General features: G+C 39.6%; 1 protein-coding gene across 2 annotated transcripts in view; it reads right to left on the reverse strand.

Moving 5' to 3' along the window:
* The window catches only part of LOC126095034 (dual oxidase-like), a 261993-nt gene that overhangs the window by 102981 nt on the left and 132897 nt on the right, over positions 1-26115 (reverse strand). For both annotated transcript variants that reach the window (XM_049909698.1, XM_049909697.1), the window contains 4 exons: positions 25542-25682; positions 20622-20703; positions 20403-20496; positions 7019-7112 (listed from right to left, as the gene is read on the reverse strand). In XM_049909698.1, coding sequence (XP_049765655.1) covers positions 7019-7112; positions 20403-20496; positions 20622-20703; positions 25542-25682 — 411 coding nt within the window. The remainder of the gene's footprint in view (positions 1-7018; positions 7113-20402; positions 20497-20621; positions 20704-25541; positions 25683-26115) is intronic.

Below are 26115 nucleotides of genomic sequence, written 5' to 3' on the forward strand. Positions count from 1 at the left end.
ATCTGCAAAACTACCCTCCACTGTTCTTGACTTGTTGTAGAATGTTAGAACGTATTCCGAGCTTAAACATAATCAGGTATCTTGAACAGAATGACCTACTCGCTGCTACCCAGCGTGGATTTCGAAAACATCATCATGTGAATCCTAATGTGCACTTTTCTCACATGAATACTGAAAGATTTGGATGAAGGTAGTCAGATAGATGATGTATTTCTTGGTTTCTGAAAAACATTTGACTCGCTAGCACACCTATGCTTTTTGTCAAAAGTACGATTGTATGTGCTATCCACCAAAATTTGACTTTATTGGGGATTCTTTGGTAGGTAGAATGCAGCAAGATATCTTCAACAGGGAGCCCTCAGGAGACATAGAAGTAATTTTGGGTGTGCCCCCAGGGAAGTGTGTTGGGATCCTTGCTACATATGTTGTATTTTAATGACCTTTCTGACAACATTAATAGTAACCTCAGAATTTTGGCAGATGATGCAGTTACTTACAATGAATTACTACCTGAAAGAAGCTGAATAAATAGTCAGCCAGTAGTTGATAAGATTTCAAAGTGGTGCAGAGATTGGGAATTTGCTCTAAATGTTCAGAAATGTAAAATTTTGCACTTCAGAAAACGAAAGAACATAGACTATAATATCAGTGAGTCACTGTTGGAATCGGCCATCTTGTACAAACAGCTGAGTGTAAGACATTGTAGGGATATGAAATGGAATCATCACATAGGTTCAGTCATGGGTAAAGCAGATGGTAGTGTTCTGTTTATTGCTAGAATACTGGGGATGTGCAATCATCTACAAAGGAGACTGCTTAGAAATCACTCGTACAACAGAGTCTAGAATATTGCTCAAGTGTGTGGGACCCGTACCAGATAGGACTAACAGAGGATATTGAACATATACGAAGAAGGGCAGCACGATGGTCGCAGGTTTGTTTGATCCATGGGAGTGTGTCACCGAGATACTTAGGGAACTGAACTCGAAGACTCTTGAAGCTAGATGTAAACTATCCTAAGAAAGTCTGTTAACAAAGTTTCAAGAACTGGTTTTAAATGATTATCCCGAGCTCCATACGTTAATGGAACAGGAAAAAACCCTAATAACTGACACAATGGCACTAACCGTCTCCCATGCACCTCACGATGGTTTGCAGAGTACAGATCTAGATGTAGTAAATCTAGAAAGGGACAGCCACGTGGTAGAATTTTGCGTAGAGCACAATTAGTCATAGCTGACACTTGGTTTAAGAATCATGAAAGGAGGTTGAATACATAGGAGAAACCTGGGGACACCAGAAGGTTGCAATTAAATTATGTGATGGTAAGACAGAGATTTAGAAACAAGATTTTATACTGCAAAGCATTTTATAGGGGCAGATGTGGACTTTGGCCATAATTTAATGATTATAAATTGCAGATTAAGACTGAAGAAGAGACCAGATGTCAGATCAGTATCAAGCAAAAAAGGGAAGCGTGACATGCAGCAGGAGCATATAGGAGGACTGTACAGAGGAAATGAAAATGAAAACACTGTTATGTGTATGAATAGGAAGTAGATGAAAATGAGATGGGAAGTGCAGTATTGAGAGAGAATTTTGTCACAGCAGTGAAAGACCTAAGCTGAGGCAAGACACCTGGAGTAGGCAACATTCTCTTAGAATTATTGAGCTCTGTTGTGCATGATATAAGAAAGGTGAAGTACCCTCTGACATTCAACAAAAATGTAATAATCCCATTCCCAAAGAAGGTGAGTTCTGACCTCTGTGAAGATTACAGAACCATCAGTTTAATAAGAGATTGTTGCAAAATACAGCACAGATTATGTACAGAAGAGTGGTATGACTTGTAGAAGATAACTTCGAGTGTCAGTTTGAATTCTGGAGAAATGTAAGAACCCAAGTGGCAATACTGATTTTTGAATTTGTCTTAGAAGACAGACTGAAAAAAGGCAAATTTATATTTACAGCATTTGAAGATTTAGAGAAAGCTTTTAACAATGGCGATGCGAATACGCTCTTTGAAATTCTAAATGTAGCAGAGATAAAAGAAAAGCAGGGAAAAGTTATCCACAACTTCCACAGAAATCAGGCTCCAGTTATGTGAGACAGGATCTCCAATGTTATTCTTTCACTACATTGATTAAGCAGGCTAATGAAAAGCAAGGAGAAATTTAGAAAGGAATTAGCTTAGGGGATGATATGCTAAAATACCAAGAAGATAAATTTTGTCATTTAGGCAGCAAAATGGCAATAGTGGCAAAAACATTTCTGAAAAAGAGAAATTTGTTAACACTGAATATTAATTTAAGTGTTAGGAAGTCTTGTCTGAAGGCATCTGTGTGGTGTGTAGCCTTGTTTGGAAGTGGAACCAGTGACACCAGTTTAGACAAGAGGAGGATAGATACTTTTGGAGTCTAATGCTACAGAGGAATGCTGAAAATTGGATAAGAAGAGTGAATATCTGATTGAGGGGCAGTGAGTTGAATTGAAGAGAAAAGAAATTTGTGGCACAACCTGAGTAAAATAAGGAATTGGCTGATAGGACACATCTTTAGGTGTCAAGGAATCATCTATTTGGTAATGGAAGGAAGTGTGAGGGGTGAAAATTGTAGAGGGAGAAAAAGGCTCAAGTACAGTAAGCAGGTTCAAATGGATGTAGGTTGTAGTAGCTGAGTAGAGATGAAGATGTTTTCACAGGTTAGGCTAGCACGAAGGGCTACATCGAACCAGTCTTTGAGCATGATGACTTTAGAAATTGTGTTACTAATTTTTAGTGTTGTGTGGTGGCAAGGATGGATGTGTGGTCATGGTGGTAGCTGACAAAAAGCTCTATAGGCCCTTAGAATCGTTTGCTGGAAATATGATTTCTTTTGAAATGAGTTTGTGTCTATTGGCTTCTGGTAACATATTGTGAGGGTGATTCAAATGAAAAACTTAAAGTTCCATAAAATTTCAAAAAATTGTGTGATGGAGTTGATAGGTGGCAGTAGTGTTCCTTGATGTTCAGGTAGTAACTGATATATGGCAGACTGATGCTACGATGCAGGAGAAGGCAGCAATGTTCACAAGAAGATGGCCACCCCTCTGTCAGAGTTCACCGCAGTTAAACAGCGATTTGTGATGTGTTTTTTGTGTAGTGAAGGTCTCAAACAAGTCAAAATTCATCGCAGAATGTCATTGCAGCAAGTGTAAGAGTTGTGTAGGAAGTTTAAAAGTGGTGTATCTTCTGTGGAGGATGCCCCAAGACCAGGGCAGGCCCACCACATAGCGACAGATTAGAACATTGCGTGAGCAGAAGAGCTGGTAAAGGAGAATAGATGTATAACTGAATGAAATAGCCACAAGTTTGAAGATTAGTATTGATTCAATGCAAAGTATTGTTCACAATGTACTGCACTTCAGTAAATTGTCTGCAAAATGGGTGCCACGCCAGTTGACTGGTGAATTAGACAGTCATGTGGATGCCTGTCAAAAATTTTTGCACTGTTTCCACATCAAATGTGGTACATTTTTGGAAGAATTGTTACAGCCGATGACTTATAACCAACCAGAAGTGAATAGATCAAACAAAGAATGTCACTACAGCTCATTGCCAAAACCAAAACAATTCCACAGCAATCATTTGCTGGAAAAGTCGTGCTCATTCTCTTCTGGGATGCAAAGGGAGTAATTTTATAGCATTACATGGACTGGGGAGTGACAGTAACCAGTACTTCTTATTCAGATAGGCTGAGAAACCAACGTTGCCTTGCAGTCAGGCGTGAACAATGAGGACTTCTGACTTCGGGAGTACAGCATGACAGTGCCCGACCACATACAGCCCGTAAGACAGTTGAGACTATTCAAGAAATTAGATTTTGATTTCTGGTACATCCACCTTATTCATCAGATCTCATAGTTACTTTCATCTGTTCAGTACACTCATAAAAGCAATAGGAGGCAGGCATTTCAGAAATGGTGGAAGGGGTGGAAACCGTGGTGCACGAGTGGCTACACAAACAAGAGAAAGAATTCTTTCACCGTTATATCTGGGCACATGTGAAGCAGTGGAATACATGCTTTCGATGTCAGGGAAAGTATGTTGAAAAATGATATGTAAGTTTTTTGTTCATTGGTACAATTAAAAATATTGTAGCACTTTTATGGTTTTCATTTGAATCACCCTTGTATTTACCTTTGACCACTGCAGTGTTAATAATAATCCACTCTCGTCTCAGTGCAACTTTGTATGAGTCATAAACCAGTCTTCAAGAAGTTCTGATATTAACATTCATAATGAGGTAAATAATTTTGAATGATAAACTGGACATGCTGCTGTTAAACCAAGCTCTTTTTAAAAACAGTGATCAGTATTCATCATCCACTCGTTGTGTTTTGTTGATCCCATCAAGAATGAGAACCTTCAACATAACACAATGAGTGAGTGATGAATGTTCACTGCATTCAAAGAGAGCTTCTTGATGGAATGTAGAATGAGTCATTGTGGGGGGGTGGAAATGCACTCAATACAAACAAATTACAGAATCTGATTCCTTTTTAAAAATAAACCATTCACAAAATCTGAAAATCTGTTTCCTTTATAGAAGTAAACTATTGCTGTATTGCATAATAATATTAATACTGGATGTCTCATGAAAGACACCCGGGAGGGGTCTGCGGGTTGCGCAGCAAGGTCACACATCCACCAGCTGCTGCCGCACCCAGCTCTCAGACACTAATCTGTCAGTAGTTGGCTGCATGTGTGGTTTCCCTTGAGTTAAGCCTATGTTGCCATCTGATTAACTTAAGCTTTCCTTTACTTACTTCAGGTGTCAAAGAGAAGTCCCTCTTTGATAAGAACAGTGTGATGTCTCCTGAACACAGTAGCAAACACTCAACAGGTTTTGGGTGCCAATATCTGGGAGATGACTAGCCGAACATTGTCTATCAACTCTTTGAGTGTGTGGAGATTGGGTACATACAGTGTCTTTTTAACATTCCCCAAAGATAAACATCACATGGATGTAGATCTGGAGAGTGGAGGTCAGACAACAAAAATACTCCGTATTGCTATCATAGAGGCATTGACGATGCGTTGCTTTGCATTGTCCTACCTGAAATTATGGTACACCTTTTCGTAGGTGTTGGTTCTTGGAAAAAAGGATGCAGTTTATTGTTCACATACCTGTAAGAACATACTGTTTTGTGGAAAAAGATTGGTCGAATGATTCGTTATGCACATTGCATACCACACTCGTGCTTTCACATCATGCCGAGCATGCCGATGTAATCCATGAGGATTTTTGGAGCTACAGTCAATTGTTCTAAGAATTTATGTACTCTGACAAATGCAGCCAAACTGCATCAGAAAAAAAGCCTCTCAGGATCAGGTTGCCCATCATGCACAGGCAGCCTGTTGTAGGAATGATTTCAAGAAACAGTATCTTAGTTCCTCAGTTGATGCGCTACTGTTATTTTGTATGGTTTCAATTCCAGTTTGTGCACAGGTCTGTGAGCAGATGCTCTTGATACTCCAGACTGAAGAGCCAAACGGTGCAGAAATTTTCTCGGTCTCTTTCCAAGTCCTCTCCTATCTCATCTAATTTATTTTTGGTTAAAGCTCTAGGTTCTGTAGGCCATCGTTTGTGTAAAACAGATCTAGTCGCTTGAAATTTCTTCACTGATCTGCGTATCATTGAATCATAGGGAACATACACACTAGGAAATTTTCGTATGAGTTCAAGTCAACATTCCACATACAATTAAATTTTTGCATAATTCAGCACGAGAAATATTTATTGATGCTTTGTGTATACCATACCAAATGGAAACTCAAAAGGAAACTCAAAACAAAACACCTGAACACTCCGTGTCACACAGTACAGAAGACATGCACACAGTGTTTTTGTCCGAGGACCTGGCCCTGCGACATATGGGCAGGGAAAGACCTAGACTCGGTGCAATTGCAGTAATGACTTCTAGCAATGAATAAATTTGACAAATATACTCAAAAGAAAACACCAGTACACTCAGTCACAGAGTGTAGGGACATGCGCAAAGTGTTGGTGTCTGAAAACTATGCATAACAAGGACCGGCAGACGCAGCAGCAACAGCTGGCAGATGCGCCATGTGACCTGCAGACCCTGACAGGCATCTTTCATGGGACACCCTTTACTTATGCCTGCTAAAGCTAATAAAGTAAATTAGAAAGAAAACTGATACTTCGAAAAACATTGTTGTATTATCATTTATCTTAAATGGCTACGTATATTTCCTATTGATAGCTTAATATTTAGCTGATTACATGGGCATTTTTCAAAGAAATTAGTTACCTATATCTCTAAATACAATTCCCTGTTTACAGTATAATTCTACTTGCCATATAACTTTATAGAACTTATCAATCATTGACATTCAGGTAATTTGTAGAAAGAATGGCTGATAGGTACGTTTTTTATTTCTTTTTGTAATAATTGAAAATTGCAGTTTCTTTCTTTATGTTAGATATGTGTGTGATGAACACCTTTTAACAAGAGTATACAATTACACTTTGAATGCTAGACAAGGAGAAGTTTTCTTTAAAGTTATTTTTTATCTTGTGACATGATTGTGTAAATCACAGTTAAGCTGGAACTGATTCTTATTGTCAGCAACAGAGAAGCAAAAATATAGAGCAGTGTATGTAAGAATTCTAAGATCCTTAAAAATGCTTTTTGTGATGTAAAGTCCATTTTACACAATATTCTCTACTTGCTTTTAATTACTTTAGTTAATAGGATAATTTCATGAGATAACATGGGATGAAAATATGCAAAATAAGTCAACATTCTTGTGTTTAGGATTGCCTTCAGTTAAGTTGCACTCAAATGTGCTGTTATATACTTACGAGCATTTCTTGTCTGTGAGTAGTGTCAATGTTGTAGGTTTTACATGAGATCTCCATCTAGTGAAATATATTATATATTGTGTTTTTGTAATTGTAGTGTTCATGCTATGCATGCAGTCTGATTGGTGATTTAAATTATGCTACATTACCTTGTCTGCCAAACCAGCATTACGCAACATTGACACTATGAGGTCATCCAGATGAGTTTGATCAACATCAGAGTTAGCAGTTTCAATCAGTGACCTAAAACATAAGCAGAATGTGTGTATACTATGCCAGCAAATATGTAACTTTTACAAATCAAAATAATGTAAACTAAAAATTAAGAATTTTTAAATTAGAATCAAGTGGTTATTGTTTTACTAATTGCTTACCTTTCAATTCGGTGGCATTACACTTGAGTGGAGTAATAAAAAATGCCCCTTGTGACTGTACACACATTTGTCAGAAATGTCATTTAACCCACTTCAATTCAGATAGCAGAATAACTGGTATTAGAGCAGTAGTCAAAAGTGTAGATACTATTTTAAAGACACCATATTATGCTTCTCTCTCTCTCTCTCTCTCTCTCTCTCTCTATCTCTACACCCTCGTCTGTCTGTATCTCTTGTGTTGTTCTCCGAGATTGGTTTGCAGCAGTATGACCTTCAAAATCCTTCTGTACCACCAAATTGCCATTTCCTCTCTTATTTTTCTACTGTCAAAATTTCACCCCTTTTTGAGCTACACTTCCAGGAATGAAGGAAGATTAGGTTTAGCGTCCTGTCATCGAGGTCATCAAAGATGGAGCACAAGCTCAAATTACATCGAGGATGGTGAAGGAAATAGGCCATACCCTTTTCAAAGGAACCAGCCCAGTATTTGGCTGGATTGATTTAGTGAAACCACAGAAAACACAAATCTAGGTGGCCAGATTTGTATTGTCATCTTCCGAATGTGAGTCCAATGTGCTAACTACTGCACCACCTCCCTCGGTGGCTACACTCCAGACAAATGTTTTAATGAGCTATTACCTACTTACTGGACCAGTTTTGTTGCTGGTAATCCACACAACTACACTATATGATCAAAAGTTACTACACCATAGGATCAAAAGTATTCGGACACCCCCAAAAACATAAGTTTTTCATATTAGGTGCATTATGCTGCCACCTACTGCCAGGTACTTCATATCAGCGACCTCAGTAGTCATTAGACATCGTGAGAGAGCAGAATGGGGCACTCCACAGAACTCACGGACTTCGCACATGGGCAGGTGATTGGATGTCACTTGTGTCATACATCTGTACGCGAGATTTCCACACTCCTAAACATTCCTGGGTCCACTGTTTCCGATGTAATAGTGAAGTGGAAATGTGAAGGGACACATACAGCACAAAGCGTACAGGCCGACCTCGTCTGTTGACTGACAGAGAGTGCTGACAGTTGAAGAGGGTTGTAATGTGTAATAGGCAGACATCTATCCAGACAATCACACAGGAATTGCAAACTGCATTAGGATCCACTGCAAGTACTGTGACAGGTAGGCGGGAGATGAGTAATCTTGGATTTTTAGGTCAAGCAGCTGCTCATAAGCCACATGATCATGCCGGTAAATTCCAAATGATGCCTTGCTTGGTGTAAGGAGCGTAAACGTTGGACAGTTGAACTGTGGAAAAACATCATGAGGAGTAACGAATCACAGTACAAAGTGCGGCAACCTGGTGGCAGGGTGTGGGTATGGCAAATGACTGGTGAACGTCATCTGCTAGCATTTGTAGTGCAAACAGTAAAATTTGGAGGCTGCGGTGTTATGGTGTGGTCGTGTTTTTCATAGAGGGGGCTTGCACCCCTTGTTGTTTTGTGTGGCACTATCACAGCACAGGCCTCTTTGCTTCTTACTGTCGAAGAGCAATTTGGGGATGGTGATTGCATCTTTCAACACGATTGATCAACTGTTCATAATGAATGGTCTGTGGCATAGTGATTACACGACACTAATATCCCTGTAATGGACTGGCCTGCACAGCATCCTGACGTGAATCCTATAGAACATCTTTGGGATGTTTTGGAATGCCGACTTTGTGCCAGGCCTCACCGACCGACATCAGTACCTCTTCTCAGTGCAGCACTTCATGAAGAATGGGCTGCCATTCCCCAAGAAACCTTCTAGCACCTGATTGGACGTATGCCTGTGAGAGTAGAAGCTGTCACCAAGGCTAATGGTGGGCGAATTCCAGCATTACTGATAAGGGACACCACAGGTGTCCAGAACTTTTGATCACATCGTTTATATACTGCAGAATTTCACAGACTGTTGAAATGTAAACATGTTTTTAGTTTCAGCATGCAGTTATCAAAATCTGTAAAAATATTTTCTCATATATATGAATATAATAGAAGGAAACATTCCACGTGGGAAAAAATATATCTAAAAACAAAGATGATTTGACTTACCAAACGAAAGTGCTGGCACGTCGATACACACACAAACAAACACAAACATACACACAAAATTCTAGCTTTCACAACCAACGGTTGCCTTGTCAGGAAAGAGGGAAGGAGAGGGAAAGAATTTGGGTTTTAAGGGAGAGGGTAAGGAGTCATTCCAATCCCTGGAGCGGAAAGACTTACCTTAGGGGGAAAAAAGGACGGGTATACACATGCGCGCGCGCGCGCGCACACACACACACACACACACACACACACACACACACACACACAAGCAGGCTCCCGGGATTGGAATGACTCCTTACCCTCTCTTTTCTCATATATAGCTATACTGAATGTACTGTGTGTCCGTTAGATATCAGATGTGGCGCAACTATGTCAGCATTAAGATACCAAAATCTATGAAGACATTTTCTCGTAAATAGTGAAACTGAATTTGTGTACTTTAGATATCAGTATGTGAAACAACAATGTATATTTCATCTTTAAAATAAAGTATGAAATCAGTATAGGTATAAAATGAAAGTATAAGTTAATTTGTTCAAGTGTTTTGAGAAGATTAAAGCTGATGTGCTATCTATAAAATAGTCATATTTTAGATACTGTAAGTACTTAGCTTACTTCCGAACAATGATGGTAGGAGCAAATTAAAAAAAATATCAACTGCCTCTTTCTCCAGTGTTGGATGCACATTCTTGTGCTGAAAACTAGTTACATCATTCAAAAATTATAAAACAAAGTACTATTACCCTCCTCTAATCTCTTTCTCTGCCAGTTTCCATAAAGTCGAGAGGTACAGTGACAAATTATTTGTCTCATATCTGCCAGGGATGTGGTTAAGTACTAATGATTTAAGTCTTAGAATGAATGGCATAGGGTCATGCGGACAGGGATGGAAGTGGGTGTGGGACAGCAGCTATTACAAATTGCAGCCGAAACTGATTTGAAGGAGTGAAGGGAGAGAGAGAATCCAGGTGCCACATGTTGTGATCCAGCTGTTAAAATCAAGCATTTTGTGCTTAGCAACGTGTCCCACGACTGTGTTGTCAACACCGTCTTTGTCCACAGTTTTGCTGTGGACATTCATTCAGGTGGACTGTTGGTTGAGTGTCATGTCCGCATTTAAAGCTGTGCAGTGGTTGTTATGGAGCTGGTATATGATGATGTGGAACAGTGCAATTACCTTCCCAGTTGTGTGGCTTGGAAACAAACACCCACTACCCTCCTATCTTCCATGACAGAGCTTAAGGCATCAATCGTTTCTTACTACAGGTGCGATTTGACCTCGTCTATATGATCATGGGGGAATAGATCTAATGTGATGATAGAGTAAGGACAGAAGGGAATAGCATAGCTCTACTGAAATAATAGTTAACCACAGACTATTTTAAACAGATCTAATTGAAAAGACCTCAATCACATCAATAAAACAGTTCACAGAAGGCGAAAAGGCTCTGAAATCAGTGGGAAAAGTGCCTGGATACAAAGAGAGTGATTACAGGACCAAGAGGCAACTGTATGTCAGTCTAGAAACTGCATATGTAAATTATAAGAGAACACTTATAAAAGGAAGGACTAAAACATGTTATTGAGGGCAGCTGACACAGATAAAGTGTAATGATGGCACATGGCGGAGGATGACGCAGATTACATTAGCGGCAGCAGGAAGGTGTCAGTGGTCCAGTTGCGACCATAGTTACAAATGACCAACATAATTTTGGATGGTCAGATTGTTGCTACTAGCAAACAACAAACCAAGTATCGATTTTCCGACTAACTGCTAGTATTAGATTGCTCTCCTGTTGTCTGTAGTAATCAGTTTAACTGTTTCCACATGACACCTAAACAGTTGGAGAATGTGGTTTGGAGATGCTCTCCACCAGCCACGAAAATGCATCTAGATTGCAGAAGTAGTAGTGTCCGAGTAAGGCAAAGCTTTTGCTGTGGAGGTTATTGAACACCTTGGGTTTCGGAGGAAATATCAGACTGTGTGGAAGGCTCTACTTTTCATAGCCAGCCCAACAAAGCTTATTTGCACAGTTTTGGCAGGCTGCAAAGTTAGGTCAGCTATCACTGGCTTCCTCCAATGGTCAGGATCATTCCCCGGCACTTTTGCAGTGCATCCACGTGTGAAGGATCATCCAAACTAGACACGTAGGGCCTCCTTACAAAAGAAAATTAAATTATAGTTACTATTAATTATTTTATATAGAAAAATCTTTAATAGTCTCAAAGGCTTGTTCAGCTGTAATTGCCACAACCCAAATGTGATGATAATAAGTTTGCCATCCATGGAGAGAGTGGCAACAGAATGTGTCTGCTTTCACATGTGGCCCTAGTTCTGATAGGATAGGCTATCCTTGAAGGGCTTGGAATGTAGGATGTGATGGATAGTTTCACAGGACATGTCTTGCACCTGGGTCTTACATGTGTGCGCAGATGATGTGGCAAGGAGTTGGGTGTGTGTGTAGCATAAGGATGGAGCAGAATATTGCATACATTCTGTGGGCTGCAGAGTACCTCTTTAGGGGAGGTGGGGAGAATTGTGGGTAGAATGTTCCTCAGCTCTAAACACAGTGATAGGTTCTTACGACCCTGATGAAGGATGTGGCTTGTGGCCTTGATGGACATGCTTGATTAAGGGCATGGTGAGAGGATTGGGCTATGCATGAGTACGGAATATCTGTTGTGGGCTAAAATTATAGGGCAATACCTATCTGTGGAGGTCTTACAAGGACCTACAGTGTACTGACCTGTCTGTGAAGGGCTTACGAGCACCTTTAGTGTACTGGGTGAGGGGTTGTTCATCACTGCTGATGCTCCATACAGTGGTCACCAGACGGTGTGCGAGTGACTTCTATTGTGAAAGGGAGGGCAGCTTTCAAAATGGAAGTACTGTTGATGGTCAGTGGTATGGACAGGTTTTTGTGAAGCCATAAGAGAAGTTGAGGTCAACATCGACATCTAGGAGAGGGGCACACAGATCTGAGGAGGACAGGGTGAAGTAGACAGGAGGAATGTGTTGAGGAATGGGGATAAAGTGTCTTGACCCTTAGCCACATCATGATGATATCATCACTGAAACTGAAACAGATAAGGAATCTGGCATCTTGTAAGGCTAGTAAGGTATGCTGTAGATGTCTCATCAACTTGTTGGCATAGTAGGGTGAACACAGATGACGATGGCCAAGCCACAGATTTGTTTTTAATTTATTTATCCTGTAATTCGTACATTGTGTGCAGAGAAGCACATGATTATACAGCACAAGTCAAAAATGGAGATGAGATGGTTAAAATGATTATGACAGTAATCTTACAATTATACAAGTGTTCATATAATACATGTGTAATGCCAGAAAAACAGAAAAGTGCATTAAATTCATTCGACACAAATATGACAAGTCCCCTATGTTTAATAGTCATTCCAGGCTTGTTTTTCACATTGACAGTGACAGGGCGACCTTCAACAATTCGTTTCAAAATAGAATCAAATTCTTCGAACAGTATAACATGATGTATACGTCCATCATACCCGCCAAATCCGAATTCGGAACAAAATGGCATATAAACATGTTGTTTGCGAGACAGCACTTTTTCAACTAAAGTGGATTTGCCAATATTCGTGTCTCCATACAAATACAATTGCTTCTTACGTACCATTTTGGACCAAAAGGCCTCATTATACCAGCGGACCACGCGGCCCGCCCAACCATTGTACGTGAGATGGCACTCGGTTAGGCAACGTGCAACACACTTCTTGTTCTGAAAGGATTCAAAATACTTCTCAATAAAACGTACACGGGACCAATTGTTAACAAGAAATGAATCGGTATAATCGATATATTCCGTACGTTCGGCCCATCGCCTTAATCTGACATTGAACGATAATGCTGACTCATTAACATCACATATTGGTTGTGCATCCGACTTTGTGATGTAGATAAGGGCATTTCTCCTACTCCTGCATTTCTGTACATCAAATACTCCATTAATAGATCCGAACATAAATTCCAAACCTGTCCTTACTTCGGACAATAATTTACTTTCTGCTAATTTCAAATATGCATGGATATGTGAACTGTTACCTTTAGCAAACAACTCTTCCGCAACACAGTACTCCAAAATGTTCCAAATGGACAACACAGTGTTAATAAAATGTTGTTTACCACCAACAGAACTGGAAAAAATCTCATTTTTCTCTCAGTAAATGTAGTGAGTTGTTTACTGAGGTGTCATGCATCGTCACTGGCTGGGTGCAACTGAGTTTGCGAGCTGCCTCCCTACTCCCTCATTCCTACTGCTTCTCCCCTTCCTACCACTCCTCTCAGCCAGCAGTCAGTGCTGCCACCACTTCTTGCCGCTAGCCTAGCAGCTGCCGACGAGAGGCAGGGAGGTATGAGAAGTGGTTTCTTTGGATGTGATTCTCAGAGACTGTAGACACAACAGCCAGAGACGGTTGTCATGTGTGTGTGAGTTGTCTCAGTGATTGTGCGAATGTGTATGTGCTCTCGTTTTCTGACAAAAGCAGTGGCTGAAAATTTAGTTGTGAGTGAAACTGTCTTTTCTACGTGTCTGCAGCTCAGCAATCATCTTAACTGTGAAATGCTACCTATTCCCATTATTATTGATTCTCAGAGTATTTGAACAAGTTATCTGTTGCATGGATTGATCACAGTGGTCTCATTTCATCAACACGCTGTCTGTGGCTCGTGAATAGCTGGCCACACGAGTGGATTTCCGTGATGGGCCAAACCAAAGGCCGTTTCTGTGGATATCTGTAATGGATTGAGCCTACCGATCTGAAGCCTTTTGGTTCCCACTAATGTGCAGGCCCTGCTCGTCGGATCTAGTCTCACCGATCTGACCGCAGGCTTGAGTATGTTTGTTTGTGGTGTAATGCGGTGGATTTTTGTGGTTTATCCATGGGCCCAGGATTGCGGTGCTCCTCAGTAGGCCAGAGACCATGGGCGATGGTGTTCAGAATTTGCAACTGTCTCACTGCAAGCACATTGTACAGTGTAGCATTTTATAGACGTTTTATTTGTCCTAGTACATTTTGTCACTTCAAAAGTAGTTTATATGTTAGAAAGTATGGACGATAAGAAGAAGAAAGTTGTCAGCCGCTGGCAGTTTGTACACTGTGTACTCATATATTTTTCAAACGAAAAATCACACAATACCTGTAAAATAATAGATACTACACTCTGGGTAAAAACTGACAATAATGAACATAGTAGAATCAAAATTTTATTCGTGGTCACCTACAGTGTTGGTTTACACAGTTCTTTCCCACCTTATGCACTTCTTTCAAGAGGCCTACTTTTTTGTGAGGTTGTTTCTGAAATCAGTGAAGGTGTTTTAAATCCATCTTGGGACTCCAAGGAAAAGCATATTTTTGTCACCAAATGTGTTTTATTTTATTGAAGTAAAATAACATCAGTGCTTTTAATAAAACTCATTTACCATTTGGCTTGCTTTCTCCAGTTCATTAGCAAAGATGTTATGTTAGTACTTAAGCTTTTTGCTCAAATCAGCAAACACCATCTGCTTGCAAGTGTTTTTAGATATTTTTGGGTTTGCACAATTGTTTCTTGTACGGTAGCTGCAGAGATGGATTGTCAACTCACATATTAATTTACCCTCGAGATCTCAAAATTTGGCAAGGAGGAATGCTAAAACTTCTCTGGAAATCAGGGAAATATCAGGGAATTTCTTTTGGGGAGATTTGTGGCAACCCTAATTTCGCCCTTGGCTGTCTGCATACAGTTCAGTTTTATATGTACTTGGTGTTCGGAGCATACCGATTTTTTTCCTACCTTGTTTGGCACTTTTTATTTTGTCTTTTTTGCTAACATACATCGATAATGTTTCAGGTGAACAGGTTATTGGTGGCAAATTTTTTGGGAGCACTTTCAGTTACGATCATTCACTTAACTGCGGCTGAAATATTCCATGTTCTACCTCATTCACAAAGTCGTTTTGTTTTCCAAGTGGTGCACTCGAACTGTTAACAATACAATCACATTCGTCGTAGAAAGAACTTGAAAGTGATTTTCGTGCACTATGTTTATGTTCCCTACACAGTTTTGTACACCCCCTATTATCTGTTCGTGTCTTTTGAAATTTACTTCCATCCAGTTCTCCGACGAAGTCGAACTTCCATGTCACGATTATGTCATGTTCAGTACACTATTTTCTTGTTTAAATTTCTTGATAACCATTTTCAATGAACTGATGACAAACTGTAAACTTGAGCTTTGTTATTTCATCCTTACAACTGTCACAGTTTTTCTTTTTAACGGCATAATTGATATTATTTCGCAGAGCCACACATCAAATTTTCACTACCCGCCGTCTTGACTCTTTATATATTGTCTCCTCAAAGGAGTAGTAGTAATGGTTAAGGATGTTGTTTTTCAGGTATACAAGGAGTGAGCTGGTGGGCTTGAAGGCTATAAGACATTATATACAAACAGTGATGAGTAGCTGTCTTATGTTGTAATGGGGTGAGTCTGGTTGAGAGAGAGTGAAGAACATAGCTTGTAACTTTGATGTGGGGAGCAATGCTCTGGGCATTGATTGGAGGTGTTGGTTAGGAAGACCATGGAGCCTTTCGATAGTAGCACAGCTACCATCTACAGTGGGGCATCCACAATGATAAGGGCTGTGGATATTGAAGAAGTATGTAGAGTGTTTTGCATGGGGGGAGGGGGGGGCTTAATGTGAGAAGGTGATAGGTGCTAGGATGGGTGTAAGGATGCTGTTCTCCTTGGCCAGGACCGCTATGGCAGGTCTTGTGATGGAAGAATCTTGACAACTGGTGGATACCTTCTGGTAAATAACCTTCTGTTAAGTAAATAACCTTCTGTTAAGTAATCAGTGTGGTTCATCATAGCAGTGATGCATTCTTTGTCCACATGTAGGATGATGAAATTGCAATCTGTCTTAAGGTGGTGTATGGCTGTTCTTTCCTTTACTGAGAGGTTTGTGTTATCGGGAAGGATCCTAGGAAACTAGGCCAAGTTGGGGGCAACCATAATGTGGTTAAACAGGATTGGGGAAGGGTAACTGTTGGACAATAGTATGAATTGAGAGAAGCAAGGTTCAGTGTGGCATTTGTTCTAAGTAGTTGACAGCAGGAAAATATTTCCACTGTAGGTATTTGATGAGTCTAGCGTGATTTGAATTGTGATGGGCTATGGTGAAGTCTTAGGACAGGACCAAAACTTCTGCGGGATTTAGTTTGGTGATAAATATATTGACAAATGGGCCTCATCCTTGTATCCTAAATAACTCAGGACTGAGAGAACTTAACAATACCCTTTTTTTAGAGGTCTTATCACTTATCATTATGACAGAAAATAATTTACCCCCTCCTTTTTCCCTGTCCAGCAAACTGGTGTATGGCAACCTGATAAGCACCCAATCTGTGGAATATCCTGGTCTATTGTTACCTCTCTCAACCCCTTGGGACATAATTCATATCCCTTCGAAGGCCCAGATGCAAGTCCTGTATGTCCTTTGCTCTCAAGAGGCCCATTCGATCCAGTCTGACACAGGCATATTATATCTCATTAAAGGAAAGGACACTTGTGAAAGTAGTTACATGATAATATCTCTGATTAGATTAGATGTATTTTTCATTCCAGTAGATCCATAGTGAGGATATCCACCAGGATGTAGACCACATCAGAAAAACAATAATACACAATAAATATTTACAAAGAAAAGCAAATATGATAATGTACCTTTCACAGATCTCAAGTGCAGTGAACGTCTTACATGTGGAAGAAACCAAAAAAAATCTTAAACATGTTTTTGTTTAAAGGGAAATAAATAACTTGTCACAAAACATGTAAATGTTCAGTACACTGAGGTGCTCTGAAAAAGGACATTACCTGAATGTTATCGTACGTTGTCAATGTTGCTTGCACAATTATCACCCAGTCAACACCTCATTCGTACTGGATTTTGTTACTATTACTCCTTCCATTACTTACCTGTTTCGTGTTTTGATATTTACTTTCAAAATGACAACCGAAAAAACATTCTCTACATAGTAAGCATAAAATGTTGTGTATGTCATTGAATACTTTCAGCAAGAGAGTGTCTGTGTCTCATCATTTAATGGAAATCTTAACGCAGGAGTAGTTGCAAACATGTCACGTGATTCAGAGTTGAGGCGAGATGGAGGGATGCCCAATTGGCATAATGTCCTGCATTTCTGTATAAAAATCGTGCTTTCTTCGTTATGGCTCATTGATATCATAAATCGAAGAATTAGGCCATTTTACTTGCAAGAAGGCATCTACAGCAGAAGTAGAAATTGTTGCAGAATGTTCTGATAAAGATAAAAACTCGACACGGATTTGAATTTCTGTACTGATGTATTTGCTTGTGTAGTTGTTTTTGAAATTATTAATCATCAGGTCTAGTTCCCATCATTTATTTATAATTTCTCTCTTTTAATTCATTTTTATGTCAGTAAACCTTGACAAGTTTGCATTTTGTTGGTAAGTTTTTTAGGGGTTCAAGTGTCCACCAACTAGCTTGATTTAAGTTTTATGTGACCTCAAAGGTTTCTAACTGAACGCAAGGATTGTTCCTTCAATAAGAAAATGGAAAGTTTGTTTACCACCCTTATCCTAGGATCAGTGGCTGTTAGTTAAGTAAGAAGTGTGATATCGATAGAACATTATGAAACAACTTTCCTTTCTCATTTGAACACTTAAGTGTAATGTGTATGTGAGAAAAGTTTTCCTAAGTTATTGTAAGGTCAACATGTGTCTCAGTATTAAAGTTAGGGAAGGTTTTAGAAACAAAAATTATTTTACAGTATAGCGATGATCTGAAAGATAATGTTGGTTTTATGTGATTGGGCAACAGGAGGAAGGACAAATTCCTTTTCAGTCATTTAATTTAGATTTCCTGTTACTTCGATAAATCACTTCATACAAAATCAGGATGGTTTCTTGAAAATGCCGTGGTCATAACCTTTTCCTATCATTGCAAGTGCTCTTTATCTATTAAGTTCATGTAGATAAGATGCAACTCCTAATCTTGGTTATTTTGCACAAGGACATGGTGGTGTTACAAGTATGCATCTGTTAAGTGGTACAATACTTTTTATATTATTAATATTCTCAGATACTTCTATCAAATGATCTTCAAGAATGATTCCTTTTGTGCTTGGTGTATAAGTGCCAAATGCCATGACATGAATTTAGCATAGTCTACGATGCTACACCTGCAATGGGTGTATTAAGAACCATGTAAAAATTAGCAGTATTATTGAACTAAGTTGAAAATTGAAAAAAGTAGGTAATTATTAAGAATTAAAATTTGAATATTATTTTTGTGTGTGTTCCTGAGGTGACCAAGAAATATAAAGGGCATTGCTGCTGCATATATGCAACATAGTGTGACTCTGATGTGGATGTATAAGCACCTATATGTAGGCAAGAGTTTAAGAGTGATATTTGTGTCTTTCTGATGTGCATGTGATAAATGTGAAAATGAGAACTATGACAACGTTATTATCAAATGTTCTCTAACAGGATCAACATGCTGTTATTCTTTTCTTAGCCGCTGAAGGACAAACATCGGTAGACATCCATCACAGAATGAAGATTGTCTATAGCGTAGCATGTCTTTTGGAATGGTATATGACAAGGGTGCTGCTGCTTCAAGATAACACACATCCCCATATCACAAATGTCGTAACTCAGGAATTATGCCAACTAAAGTGGGAGACATTTTAGCACCCGCCTTATAGTCCTGATCTCTCCTTATGTGATTGCAATGCCTTTGGTCCTTTAAAAAAAGGGCCTGAAAGGGTCAGTGATTCCTATCAGACGAGAATATACAGCAGGCAATTATGGACTTCTTCATTCAACAGGACACAGTGTTTTATCAAACGGGTGTCTTCACAATGGTGCATTGATGGGATGATTGCCTCAGTGCTCACTGCAGTTTTGCTTGACTGGCATACCAAACCTGGACCGTACAGGCTTCAAATGGAAACTTTTTGATTGTCCCTTATAACACTAACAAAATGATTTTTTTCAGTTGTGGGGTACTTTCCCTGATTTTTGTGGCACAGTGAGAATTGACGTTAATGTGTTGGCAGTTTCCTTTGAAGTGAAGCCCTTTGTAAGAAGCCGACTTTTACACACAGTTATCCCCAGTTTCAAGTGTGTGATAAATCAGGGAATTGGATATTTCTACATGTCTGATGGCTGCTCTATAGCTCTCCCGTAATTGTGTATCCGTGTATATATCGGTGTTGTTCTAAGGTACAATCTTCAGGTACTCACTAGTAATGATAACTGAAACATTTCATAACATTTTTTTACCTTCCGGTAGGCGTACACATTAAATATTGTATGTTCTACATACGAGACTATGCCAATCAACTCACATGTTTTATTGGTAAAATTGTAGTTTCAAAGTTCTGGAATTAACTTGCTGTTTTGAATGCCAGTGGTGCACTAGAGTCTTAAAAAGGGAGCAGATACCAAATTGGGAAGGATTTAATGTAAAAGTGTTCCATAGGAAGGAACACGTGAATTTAACAACCACAGACATTGAATCATTGATGTAATGAACGTAAGAAGCAACACAGAAATGAAGTGAAGAAATATCAGAAAGAAAAACGAAATTCTGATTAAATTCCATTGTGCTCTTCAGCAGTAATGTATGTGTGTTTCTAAAAACCGTGTTATTTACTTTTAACCATTTACTGACAATTGAATAGCCTTTATTTTAAAAAAATTGTTTAAATATTCTGACCAGTATATCACATTTCATGTATATTATTACAGTCAAATCACTCAGCTCTTTAGTTCTGCCAAGGTATAGCTGTTAGTATGAGACAGTGAAGAGTGGACAAGACTGAATATTTATAAAATTAATAGTGAGAGACAGTAGGATAAGACCTCTAAAGTGTAGTGCTTCACACCTAGGGAACTTGTCTGGTGTTTAGGCAGATATGACAGTGAGATGTAGGATAAAGGTACATGTACTTGTAAAACTAGAGGAGGATATGTTAGTAAATCAAAGCATGGAAGCTGAGGATATCAACAAAATTGTTATTGAACATACTTGATCATGTCTTTGAAGTCTTCTCTTGTTAGTTTACCATGACCATTTATGTCATACATATCAAACATCAACTTCACTTTATCTTCGGCTGTTCCTGAAAATCAGATGATTCTTATGTAAAATATCACATGATTGAAATTCAGGCAGTAGAAGTTAGACATCATTGTCTAAGCCCTTGGCAATGTTTAGAGCTTTAAATTATTTCATTGTTGCACATACCTTTTGAAAATATTACAAGCATGTCAAGAAATTCTCTGAAGGAAATAAAGCCATTGTGATCTTTGTCCACTAAAGCAAACATCTGAAAAGAAAAACAAGATTCAGACTTGTCAAGTTAGCCGAAACAGTTAATTGTGTCATTCAAGTTTTCTTTGTTGTCTGAAAGTTAATAGCCACATATTTTAGTAATAATCTTTATTTTTTTCCTCATGCTTTAAAACCATTACACTGCCATATATCCTCCACCCCATTCTTCTTATCCAAGTGAAGCTAATGCTGATTTCAAACTGAAAGGATTTTGTCGTATATGTAATATATGCTGGTATACAAAACTTAAGGATAAAAGTTACTTTCACATGATGTGTCACTCCAAGTAAAGTATCTCAGTGAAACTTGGACCATACACAGAAATAACAGCTACAGTATAGTACAGAAAGTAACTGAAAGAAATAAGCAATAAGGCAAACAGAAATGACCCTTTTATACAAAGACTATAATTACACTGAAGTCTACATGATTTACAATGGTCCTCAGGACATTACGATAGGAGGGCCATAGTTCTTAATAGGTTATGTGATCACCAAGGACGGCAATGCATGCTCTGTAAAGTGCTCCCATGCTGGCTACAAGGTTGGTTAAGTGTTTAAGTGGTAGGGCATTCCACTCTCCCACCAGCATGGTTGACAGCTTCTGGATGGTATTTTGTGCATGTGGACATAATAACAATATGTCTTCTCAGTGCATCCCATATATGTTCAATGGAGTTTAAGTCAGGAGAACGTGCAGGACGGTCCATTCACCAAATATCCACTCGCTCCAAGAGCTCCTTCCCTTGATTAGTTTTACATCATGCACTGTCATGTATAAGAATGAAGGTGGCCGACTGCATGCCTGAAACGATACACATGGGGAAGCAGTCAGTGAGAGTATTATGTTGAAGATTTGGAAGTCAGTACGTACATGCATCATTATGTCTCCCCATAACGTCTGGACCATCAAAACAATCATGCTCAACAATGTTCCTGGCTACATTATGTTCCCTCATATGGCGAGACCCCCCCTCCATGAATCATGGACCTTGCCGTTGGTGGGGAGGCTTGCATGCCTCAGCGATACAGATAGCCGTACCGTAGGTACAACCACAACGGAGGGGTATCTGTTGAGAGGCCAGACAAACGTGTGGTTCCTGAAGAGGGGCAGCAGCCTTTTCAGTAGTTGCAAGGGCAACAGTCTGGATGATTGACTGATCTGGCCTTGTAACAATAACCAAAACTGCCTCGCTGTGCTGGTACTGCGAACGGCTGAAAGCAAGGGGAAACTACGGCCGTAATTTTTCCCGAGGGCATGCAGCTTTACTGTATGATTAAATGATGATGGCGTCCTCTTGGGTAAAATATTCCGGAGGTAAAATAGTCCCCCATTCGGATCTCCGGGCGGGGACTACTCAAGAGGATGTCGTTATCAGGAGAAAGAAAACTGGCATTCTACGGATCAGAGCGTGGAATGTCAGATCCCTTAATCGGGCAGGTAGGTTAGAAAATTTAAAAAGGGAAATGGATAGGTTAAAGTTAGATATAGTGGGAATTAGTGAAGAAGTTCGGTGGCAGGAGGAACAAGACTTCTGGTCAGGTGACTACAGGGTTATAAACACAAAGTCAAATAGGGGTAATGCAGGAGTAGGTTTAATAATGAATAGGAAAATAGTAATGTGGGTAAGCTACTACAAACAGCATAGTGAACGCATTATTGTGGCCAAGATAGATACGAAGCCCACACCTACTACAGTAGTACAAGTTTATATGCCAACTAGCTCTGCAGATGACGAAGAAATTGAAGAAATGTATGATGAAATAAAAGAAATTATTCAGATAGTGAAGGGAGACGAAAATTTAATAGTCATGGGTGACTGGAATTCGAGTGTAGGAAAAGGGAGAGAAGGAAACGTAGTAGGTGAATATGGATTGGGGCTAAGAAATGAAAGAGGAAGCCGCCTGGTAGAATTTTGCACAGAGCACAACTTAATCATAGCTAACACTTGGTTTAAGAATCATGATAGGAGGTTGTGGCACAACTTGACCAGAAGAAGGGATCGGTTGGTAGGACATGTTCTGAGGCATCAAGGGATCACCAATTTAGTATTGGAGGGCAGCGTGGAGGGTAAAAATCATAGGGGGAGACCAAGAGATGAATACACTAAGCAGATTCAGAAGGATGTAGGTTGCAGTAGGTACTGTGAGATGAAGAAGCTTGCACAGGATAGAGTAGCATGGAGAGCTGCATCAAACCAGTCTCAGGACTGAAGACCACAACAACATCATATGGCGAGAGTTGGAAACACATAATGTGCCTAGGAATGTTGTCTAACATGGTTGTTTTGGTGGTCCAGGTGTTACAATGTGGGGAGGCATAATATGCATGGGCATACTGACCTCTAAATCTCTGAACACAGTACACCCACTGGTCAGCGTTAATGACACTGTACTCCTTCCCCATGTGTGTCTCTTCAAGGGTGCATTTCGCCACGACTTCATTTTTACAGCATGACTGCATGGAACTGGGCAGGTGGAGCAGCTCTTGGAATGAGAGGGTATTTGGTTAATGGACTGGCATGCCTGTTCTGCCCAACTTAAACCTCCTCGAGCGTGTGTGGGATGCTTTGGTGAGAGATTGCAGCACACCCACGCACACTAACGACTGTCCAGCAGTTGTCAACCACGTTGGTGGAGGAATTTGACGGCCTGACACGAGAATTCTTTACCAATCTTGGGAGCATTTCTGTATACAAATGTAACCCCATATGATGATGCAGTATAGGGATAGCATTTCTGTCACTTTGTAACGTGCCTAAGTCACTGATATTAATATAATGTTTTGCTTTTATGAGTTCATAATTTCTGAAGCAGTTGATCATTAACATAAACTGTCCAGTCATGGAGTACAGAAAACTCATCCCGTCTTCTTCAGACCACACATGTACACTGCGAGCTGTATGACATGTTGCTTTGTTCTGGTGGGAGATGCCATCGTGCTGAGGAAACACAAACTCCAAGTAGGAATGGATATGCCCCCCAACGATTAGCTGCATACTTATGTTGATCGATTGTGCCTTCCAAGATGATGAGATCACAGAGGGAATGCCAAGAAAACATTCCCTAGAGTATAACTTTCCATCTTTGTTTGCTTGCAGACGTTTCACAACGATAGCTATCTGCTCGATGTAGAATAAAATAATGTTCACCTGAAAAGGCCACCTGTCGCGACTCAGTGGACGTCCATTTGCAGTACGGGCATGCAAATTCCAGCCTTCCTCACTGGCGGAAGAGCTGTCCGCATGGGTGCGCGTGATCTAGATGGAGGCCCGTACGTGGCAACATTCGCTGAATGGTAATTGAGGACGCACTGTTGATAGTCCTCTTGGTTCATCTCGGTGGTCAGTTGCTCGACAGCGGAACATCTGTTCGGCCATACACATCTCTGCAGCTGTCTTTTCAGCCCTGTCACCTAGGGCCTGTGGTGCATCATAGTCACCTTGGTGCCAGTTTTGGATGGAGTCATTTTGCCATGCACAGTGTGCTTTAAACATGGTGGCATTGAAATGGTTTGCAAACTTGGCGGTTTAGGAAATGCTTCCAGACATGGCTCAAAATCCAATGGTCATGCCCTTTTGGATGTCAGATAAATCGCTCTGTTACCTCGATACGATGACGACTGCACTGTTCCCTGCATACCCTCCACTGCTGATGCTGCCACCGGCTGTCAGTGAGTGGCTATTGCAGGTTGACATTAAACATAGGTGGTGGTCACCTCAAGTGACTGGATTATGTATTTACGATATAAGCAACAAAAATTTAAAGAATGTTTCCTAACAGGAAATTCCTACACCACATAATAATATCTAAGGTGTTTCGGCATTTCAGTGAGAGATAGGAATCAATAAACAAGAATCACTTGGAATGTTTAATTATAAACAACATGCTAAATGAAGATAATCATATTTAATTACTTTCTTAAAAACCTGATGTTAGACTGCGGCTTATAATCAACTTCATGTATCAAATGGAGTCCATTCTTAAATACTAAAAAGTGAATTGGGTGTAATAAAAAGAAATGCAGAGTTAGAGTTAAAGAAGAACAAAGCCGAGAGCCCTCCAGTATCCCTGATAAATCATTTATGTCCGTCAAGAATAGGAGTGGGCCAAGCACCAAATCTTGCAGTTCACCACATTTAAGGTTTCTCAACTCTGAATTCAGTATTATTCCTTGGATATTGTTGTTCCTGTGATATCATTTGTAAATGTGAACTTCTGTTTGCTGGTGTTAAGATATAACTCCATCCATGTAGAAGGGAATATGTCTACTATAAACTTTTAATTTCCCTCGTAGAGTTATACATGATATGCACAATCGAAGGACGTGGCAAGATCATAGAAATTCTTTTTTCTTTCTTTTTACACCCCTCACCCTCCTGCCAGTACTCTTTGTTGACTTGTTTTTAAACTATATTACAATATATGTACTATATTCTCTGAATAGTAGACAACTACTTTGGTGTAGGTTGTGGTACCACAGTTTGTAAAATGCCTGAATCTCTCTCCCAACAAGTTGTTGGACACACAGTAGTAAGAACAATATTTCTTTCTTTGAGCCTCAGAATCATCACTCTCCTGACACTTGTTATAGAATTTTAGAAACACCAGAAATAGTGTAAAAGACTGACACACTTCCTTGCTATTTCTCTGCAGAACATTACTGTATGTACTAATCTGTAAATGGACAGTGTGAACCTATGTACAAAAATCATTAATGTTTTGCAGTAGGTGTACTTACATGTCATTGTAACGTCTTGTTCATATTGTCCAGGAAACTTTAACGAACTGCAGCAGATGCATTTCACACAAATTAATTTTTTCAGATACATACCTTTCTTACAAATTCTGAGTCAGCCCTCATACTCAGTGCTTCAGCAAACTCATTTATTGTTAATTCTGTATAAATTACTTCCTTTGCGACTCCAGCGCTGAGTGGCTCTTTTACAGCCAAAGATCGGGAAATGTTGAAAGCCTAGAGGAAGAAAGCACAAATCTAGTTAAATGTAGTCGTTACATACCGTTTTTATCTTACCTGAGTCCCATAACTGTTCCTCTTTCAGTAAACTGATATTTAGATATCATAAAGTGAAAAATATCTTTGTTGTACAGCTACAGTGAGATTATTTCTACAAGCTGAGCAATAGGGTTTACTGAATGAGATCATTCAAAATGGATGATAGTTGGGGGCAGCTCCATTCAACATGCATCCTGATTCAGTTTTTTTGTGTCCTATCAAAGACAAATACCAGCACAATTCCTTTGATAAACTTATGATCTATGTCTTCTCCCAGGAGTCCAACCTAATTGATGAAGCACTACCAGCGTAGCAGAAAAAGAACTGTATTGAAACACATACTAGAAAACAAGTAAGTGAGGTGACTCTTAGCTGAGTGGAATGGTGACTG

Source organism: Schistocerca cancellata, chromosome 8, assembly GCF_023864275.1.
Source record: "Schistocerca cancellata isolate TAMUIC-IGC-003103 chromosome 8, iqSchCanc2.1, whole genome shotgun sequence".
Lineage (NCBI taxonomy): Eukaryota > Metazoa > Arthropoda > Insecta > Orthoptera > Acrididae > Schistocerca > Schistocerca cancellata.